Here is an 8,060-nt window from a genome sequence, read left to right as displayed (position 1 = left end):
GTAATCTTTGCGCCATTAATCCCATAATCAACAACAACAAAGCCTTTGTGATGCAGTTGTCTTGGCACTCTTGCATTGATCACTTCACTCATAGAAGGCGAAGAAATTCCTGTGCATTAATTGCGTTCTTTCGCTGCAAAGGTGTTCTTTTTTTTTTTTTCGTGGTGCATGGTTAGCCAATGGTTATTCTCAAAATAATAGACTTTTAGCGTACGATTGGATATCGCAAAACATAGGTAATGTGCTGCCTATAATCCATTGTACTGCTTACAAGCTATCCAGTATTTGCTTGCACCAGGAGGGGGCACGACGCTTGTGCAGAAACCAGATTTGTGTCAAGTGAAGCTTCTGCACATGTTCCGTGCCAAAAGCAGCGTCACTGAGGTGGCATGAAACCAAGCCTGTAAGCTGGTGTATATGCTTGTTAGGGCATCGAAATATTTCTGCTCCAAAGCAATATCCATTACTGCACTGATTGTGATGCCAGCTCACTGGTTATGCCTTTGGTAAAGACAAATAGAAGCTTTGGAGTTTCAATAATTTATATAGCTCTTTCTAAAAGCCATAGAAAGAAGATGAGTGATAAATAGCTTGCAAGTTCTAAAAATGTCACTGTTTATATTTACATGGTGCATGTTAGAACATGTTGTGTCATCAGTGTCTCTAAATTCAACTTGATGTGCCACATGTTCCCAACAGGACCCACCTCGGGCACCACTGGCGAAGAAGAGTAGGGCTTGTGGAAGTCTCCCCAGCAGCAAGAGGACAAACACCTATGCCATTTTTGTCTTTACACTTATTGCGACAGAGTTTGCATCACCAGACACGAAAGGATCCGTTTAAAAGAAATAATATATTCAAGTGCAGTACTTCTGGGTGCACAGTCGAGCATGCAACCAACTTGATGAGTCTCGTAATAATGCATAAGGGAGACCGGGGGTGCTATGTTGCACGTTTTGGACTCCCAGGAGACTAGGGAGAAGGAAGTGACATTAACAACGCTCTTTGGATGCTGATTGGTGGAGTCGCTGATGACGCGTTGCGTGGTGCTGCTAAGATACGTTCATTCACACCTACGTCACTTCCTTCTCCCTAGTCTCCTGGGAGTCCAAAACGTGCAACATAGCTCCCCTGTGGTACCAGTGTTAGACCCGCGGAAAAGCGACCATGCGAGCTGACCTATGTTTGAATCGGACGAAATGTCAGCCTTGAGGTAAACCCATCTATTGTAATGTCCTGAGAGATAGCCCACCAAAAATCGATAGCAAATCGGATGGAAATAAAGGGCAGGCTAAATTTTGGTGTGCCATAAAACAGAAGTTGAAGAAATGCTACATAGTTTTAGATGTCATGACCCATATAACTTGTGGCTGCAGGGAGGGGCAATGAACCAAAGACTGTCCTTCCCAGTCCGCAATGTTTGCTTATATCCCGCTGTGGTTAAGTTACACCGCTTTTTCCGAGGTCACCATTGGCCAGGGCCCTGCAATTACTGGAAGTGGGCTATCTTTGGGGAGGGTGGGGCATATCTTGGGAGTCGGGACATTACAATACTAGTACCTGGAGACGCCATTTGTACTGAATTCAAGCTTCTCCATATGTCTTTTAGCTCTCGATAAACTTTGGGGTTATATATGGGTCAGCAGTTTTAAATACGTGTTTTCATAATTAATCTCGTAAAAGGTTTTTTGTGAAAAGTAAGCAAGGCTATGGTGTTCCTTACAAAGCTCTTTATGCTCTTAATATAGAAGTTGGCGCTTGGAAAATGCATGGTAAGTGAAGTTGTTCATTAAAGAAAAGAGACTCTAAAGCTGTGCCATTATTATATTTGTAAACAAATCTGTTCCAATGGGCCCTTTTGCAAATGCTCACCTCAAGATTTCATGCATTCTTCATGTGTACTGCATGAGGGTGTGCACTATTTTGTAAAAGGGTCTATTATAGCCACAGATGTAAGTGCAGTGTCATTGGTGGTACACTCAAGAGAATATTTCTTGGCAGTTTTAGAAGCATTGTAGGGTTGTTTCTTCAGATACATGTCAAAATATTTTCATTCCAGAGATTATTTTCTGCAATGTCCTTGTCATCGTAGGTCTTTCTTTTTAGATACATGTTAAAATGCCTTACCTGGAGGTGTTACAGAAACTGAGCTTCCCCGTAAGCTCGGGGGTTTTAAAGTGCTTAAATATGGGCAATCGTGGTTTCTGCCTTTTTTTTTTTTAGAAAAGTGAGAAGTATGTGTTCATTTATTGGTTTGTTACATTGATAAATTGTTTTTGTGCAGATGCCACTCTTATACATTTTCAACTGTACTTTACTTTTTCCTAGAACATTCAGTGAAATGAAAAAACTGCTATTAATCTGTCCATGAAAAAAGTATGAGATGTAGTAAAAGAAAAAAATTAAAAATGTTTATACAATTCTTCGTAACACCCAAATGGAGCACAGCTCTTGAGGAGGAGAAGGGGAGGATATGCCCCTCCTGCTCCTGTGCATCTCACATCCTGGTCCCCTCCCATTTAGCATAAAGTTTTTTTTTTTTTTGATTTAGCGGAAAAAGTTTTTCCACTAAATTTAGCGGGGAAATTTTCTAGCTAAAAAAGCGCGGAATTTTTTCTGCTAAATATTCTGGGGGAATTTTTTCGCTAAATAGAGCAGTGAATGTTTTCCACTAAATTTAGAAAGGAATTTCGCTAAATTTAGCGGGGAATTTTTTCCCATAGATTTAGAGAGAAAATTTTGCGCTAAATGTAGCAGGGAATTTTTTATCTTAATTTAGCAGGGAAATTTTTCCGCTAAATTTAGCGGGGAATGTCTTCTGCTAAATTTAGCGGGGAAAGTTTCACACTAAATTTAGTAACTTTTTACGGTAAATAATGCGGGAAATTTTTTTCTGCTAAATTTAGCTGAGAAACTTTTTCTCTAAATTTAGCAGGGAATTTTTCCGCTAAATGAAGCCGGGATTTCTTTCCACTAAATTGAGCAGGGAAGTTTTTCTGCTATATTTAGTGGGGAAATTTTCTCACTAAATTTAGTAAGAAACTTTTTCCGCTAAATTTAGCCGGGAAATTTTACCCTCGTGACGGCACGTGTACATCATTACGGGAAGTGTCCCATAATGCAATGCGCGGTTACGCCGACAACGATGCCGCTCAACTTGGAAACGGGTGCTACGCCTAAGAGCTGCGCTCTAAATGATTTTAGTATATGTATTGTCGGTGCCGTGAGAGGTGCTAAGTCTGGCCATATGAACCCTGGTCCTGTTTGTTTTACTTGCGACTGTTTTTTGTGGGCACCCCTGTTACCATTTTTTTGCTACCATATGCCTTTGGCGTTAATGTGAGTGTGCCATGTTCGGGGTTTTAAAAGGCGGTCAAATGCTTGCCTCACAGGAGCGACCATATATTTGCGATTTATTCTCTTCTCAACCTCGCAGGTCGACGCTGGCAACCATTGCAAGATCTGGCAAATGGCCCATTGTTGCTTTGCAGAGAGGCTTCTTCCCACTGGCCAACTCACCTTTTGGGATCAAGCATTTTCTGTGCAGTGTTCTTATACCAGTCCGGCATCATCGAAATGAGTGTCTCCTAGCATAAAATGGATCTCAGTTATTTAAATGAGGACAAGCACTCAACCTACCTGATCGCATTCACCGCCATTCTATTTGTGCAAAACAAAACAAGTGTGATGCAGTGTTCTTGCAATGCATGCTCTTGCCAGGTGCCTGAGGCTGCAAGATGTCAGCAATTTGTTTTGTTAATTGCATTCACTGGAAGCAGTGCCTGCTTACTCGAGAAGTGTGATTTTTCATAGATTTAAAGTGACATTTTGTAGAACATTATTACAGTGATCGGACGTCGCTATATGGAGCCTCCACAGTACCATAGCACATACTGCAGCTTTATATGGTATAGCAATTCCGAAGCCCAGAAATGAGGTTCGCTTATTGTTTGCTTATGGCTATTAGGATGTGAGATGTGCTGCTTCAATGAAAGATAAAGTACACATGAAAATTTGCTGCATGAATTGGCAATGCTCATCAATTTTTTATTAACTTGAAGTTTGATATCACATGACCTTAATAACAACCTTTCTTAATACTTCAATTGTTCTTTGCTGAGTTCTCTTTCTTATATGAACAGGAGTCAAACCACTTGTTTTGTATGCACTACTTTCTGCTGAAGGCAGTGCAGAGTTGTCAAGCTTGTCTAATGTTTGCACCTTGGCATTGGACTTTGTTGTCTTATACCAGGGGTGGCCAAGCTGCGGCTCTTCGCGTGTGAAGGTGCGGGTCGCGGCTCCCTCCCATTACCTCCCCCCGTGCACTTCCCCAAGAAGAGATATGGAACTCGGTTAAATCCAAAGACAGGTTGCGGTTTCTTGTGTTACTGCTATCTTACTTACAGTTGGACTATTTTTGACTCGGATAGAATGCAATTAGTTCGAGTTTCATTCATTCCTCTGAACAAAACTTAACCCCCCCCCCCCCCGCCTCTGCGACTCTTGGAAGTTTCGTGGTTATGTTTGCGGCTCTTAGGCCGGGTCAGCTTGGCGACCGATGTCTTAAACTTTCCTTGTCTCGTTTCTTTGATATCCTCAACAGTGCTGGCCAAAGCAGCCTTCCGGGACGATGTGGGCAACAAGAACAACTCCTCTTCCCCAAGAAACGAACTGGTTGAGTCGCAACCCACGACGCGGCCACGATATGAGGGCATGTACACCTGCAAGTTCTGCCCTTACTCCTGCCGTAGTCTTTCTCATGTCACTAGGCACGAAAGGACACACACGGGAGAAAAGCCTTTCCGCTGCTCTGTGTGTGAGAAAGCGTTTGCTTTTATTGCTGACTTGCGGATGCACATGAGGACCCACACGGGGGAGAAACCATTCCGTTGCGAGGTTTGCCAGAAGGCGTTCGCCAAAAGTCATCAGCTGTTGATTCACAAACGAGTACACACGGGCGAGAAGCCGTACAGGTGTGGCACCTGTGAGAAAGAATTTTCACATAAATCCAGCTTGTTGTGTCATGAGACAAGTCACAGTGGGGAGCGGCCTTACAAGTGTGATGCCTGTGGGAATACGTATATACGGCGTTGCGATTTCGACAGCCACCGGAAAAGAGTGCACAAGTGAGGAACCTGCTTCACGCATTATCTGGAGTTGTGGAAGAATTCTTTCATGCTTCACCGTGCGCTTTGCGGCTTGTCTGTTGTCCGTTCAAATGAAATTGAGACGTAGAGGCACATATATCAGCTCTAACATTATCAGTTATAATTAGGCAACAGTTGCAGTACTGCTATGTGGCTTTTTTTTTTTTGTTTAGTACAGTTTAGCAGCTTTTCTCTTCAGGTTCATTTTTGTTTTATGATGTATAAAGCCACTGGTCTTGGAGCTTTTTATTTTTTATTTATTTATGACCAAACACATTGAATCTGCAAAAGCTTATTCAGCTTTTTGTGCTGATTTAGAATATCTGGTCATTTTCTCAGTGAGTAGAATTTTCCTCAAAATAATTAAAACTCACCGGCCTTTGTTTGGAGCAACAATAGGAAGCAAAAATTACTCAACAAAATATCCTCTTTAACACGTAGCTAGATACTACAAACTCTAGAGAATACAATGCTGGAAGCACTTTTAAGATTAACCCATTATTAGTGTTTTTATTACACATTGAAGTTCAGTGCTCAATGTGACTAATACGTAATAAAATAAAAAATCAATTACAAACTCTTGAACCTATATTAAGCAATCTGCTCTCAACATTGTATGCTTCACGCAGTTATCTACATGTTTCAAAAAGAGTTAGATTTCTATCTGCCCTAGATGCTGATACCCCTCCTGCAAATTCGCAACAAGTCAAAAAATTGTGTTTTGTGCAAACAGTGTTTTAGAGTCGACTTCAACGCACATTCAACCTGCTCAGACATTAAAAATTGATTTATACTTCAAATATTCATCTACCATCTGTAGAAGACGACATTGCCATTTCTAAAAGAATTAAGTTTTAGGAATTTTTTGCCTCCAAAGACCCATTTCCCACTTAACTGTTCATTTTAAGTGGATGAAGAGCATTAGGGTTTATTAAGGCACCTTCAGTCCTATGTCTAGATTTTTGGGACATTTTGTAAAGTGATCCCTCCTATGTTGTCTAGATTTCCATGCATTGTTAACCTAGTTCTTCCACTTTGCTCCAAGTTGAATTATGTCCCTGAGGTTGTAAGAAGAAATCTGTCAGTAACTGTCTTGCGTTCTTTGTGGATTCAGTTATTCGCAAATAAACTACTTTTTTCGACAAGGCGCTGCCTTACTGCCTCACTGCTGTTGATGAGATTTCTACGAGCAACGGGCACAATGTAAGCTTTGATTTCAACCTTTTTTGAGCTTGATTGATCTTTGCCAGCTGACAGTGGGAGTAAGCTTTTTGATGTCACGGCTGGACCATTTGCGTCAAATTTATTTTTGCTCTGCCACTCTGCTGTTTCTTACGATAGGCGTGTAAATAGTTTAAGCATTTTACTGTCAGTTCGTATCGCATACTGTTGGGTTTGCTACTTGCCTGAAACACACAATGTCCTTTGAAAATCTGCAACATTTCCGATTTTCGCGGTCGCTTTGTGCGTTCTGTACAACCAAGTTGAGGTCGCCAAGTGCTTGTGCACTGTAAAGAAGCACCGCCTGTAGGTAGGCTGCATTCCTGCATATCTCACTTTGCCGCAGTGCATCTTTGCACCAGACTCTAAAGGATAAATTTTATGCCGAGTTGCTCGTTTTGTTGCTGCTTCTATATAGCCCTAAAACTATTCAAGGACACAAGCTCTCTAGTTGAAATAACTAAAAAGGCTGGATCAGTGCACAAATGAGTGCTTCAGAGTACTATCAGAGAGTTGAGCTGGGGTTTTTAAGTATATACAGACTTCTGGGGCCCCTTGAAAAATGTAATGGAATACAATTACAAATTACTGAGCCTCAAATGTAATAGATCACCGTTACAGATTACTTTTGTTGAAAAGTAACCGATTGCTTGTTACGTTACTTTTCCCTTACACTTATCAAACAAACAATCTTGATATTTTCAAAAAGTGTTCTGCGATACGACTTTCCATTTCTCATACTCGGGAAAAGATGAAAAACACGATGGATGACGATGGAAAGAGGCATAGTCTACTCGGCATTGACCCTTTGATCTTTGTTTTTCGCATATCTGTATAGGCCTTGCGCGTTTTTATAGTGGTCCTAGTGACCTCTTATACACAAATCACGTTTTATTTTGGGTTACTTTCCTCTTCACTGTTTTTTTTTTTTTTTATTTTGCTGAAGATCAACGGAATCGGGACCAATGGCTGGCAGAAATTCCTGTAGAACATTTACGGGTACCTCGGAAAGCGGACGCTACCTGATTTGTATGCCTTTGCATTTTGTGGTAAGTGATTACATTGAGTTCGCAGGTGTCAAAAAGGAAATCCCATACCATTTAATTCAGCCATGTGTCGGCCACAACATTTGTTTGTTATTTTTGTTTGTTTCTTCAGTGATAATTGTAAAAAAAAAAAAAAAAAGAAATGTAGACATCAAAAAATGTTTTAAAAAAATTGGCTTCACTGAAGATCGAACCCGGTCCTACAGCGTGTGAAGCGGACATCTTTCCAGCTGAGCTACTGGGACAGACATTTTTCTCTTTTCTTAGTAATGATAAGCCGGTAAACTGTAAGTTGGGAAGTTTGCTGCCGACTTTTCTTCAGCAAAAGCACTCTGGGGCGAAGTCGGGAAGTACGACGCATTGGCGACATTCGCACTATAGTAAAGCAATCGTACGCGTGCATATTCAACTCGAAGTAAACACCTCGTGCGGTGCTTGATGTTTGCGCGAGCGATGTCTTCAGCCAGGAGAATGGAGCGACGGCTCGGCGACGTCTTCGTGCAAATCGGCTTGGTGGTCGGGCGTGTACGGGATGAATACCAATTCTTTTGATCAGTCCCAAATTTCTCTTTCAAAGGCAGACAGAATTCGCCGGTACCGCGAACGACAGTTCTGAAGTAGAGGTCCCACGCCCGTCGTCCGCTGC

The 8,060-nt window shown here is 41.5% G+C and overlaps 1 protein-coding gene across 1 annotated transcript; it reads left to right on the top strand.

Moving 5' to 3' along the window:
• The first annotated feature begins 3,247 nt into the window (after positions 1 to 3,247).
• Positions 3,248 to 6,473, top strand: LOC8040463 (gastrula zinc finger protein XlCGF17.1-like). The gene is made up of 4 exons (XM_040216317.2): positions 3,248 to 3,262; positions 3,370 to 3,541; positions 4,253 to 4,369; positions 4,604 to 6,473. The coding sequence occupies exons 1-4, from the start codon at positions 3,248 to 3,250 to the stop codon at positions 5,128 to 5,130; spliced, it is 831 nt and encodes a 276-aa protein (XP_040072251.1). The 3' UTR covers positions 5,131 to 6,473.
• The last annotated feature ends 1,587 nt before the right edge of the window (positions 6,474 to 8,060 follow it).

This window comes from Ixodes scapularis, unplaced genomic scaffold (genome assembly GCF_016920785.2).
Source record: "Ixodes scapularis isolate PalLabHiFi unplaced genomic scaffold, ASM1692078v2 PGA_scaffold4__175_contigs__length_147842914, whole genome shotgun sequence".
Classification (NCBI taxonomy): Eukaryota; Metazoa; Arthropoda; class Arachnida; order Ixodida; family Ixodidae; genus Ixodes; species Ixodes scapularis.
The sequence above is the reverse complement of the archived record's forward strand: the minus strand, read 5'-3'. Positions and strand labels throughout refer to the sequence as shown.

Bases quoted from the DNA above. Each gene is read 5' to 3' on its own strand.
- LOC8040463 (XM_040216317.2), top strand. The intron at 3,542-4,252 runs GTGCAGTGTTCT...GTCTTATACCAG, and splicing joins TTTGGGATCAAGCATTTTCT to GGGTGGCCAAGCTGCGGCTC. The intron at 4,370-4,603 runs GTTGCGGTTTCT...TATCCTCAACAG, and splicing joins TCGGTTAAATCCAAAGACAG to TGCTGGCCAAAGCAGCCTTC.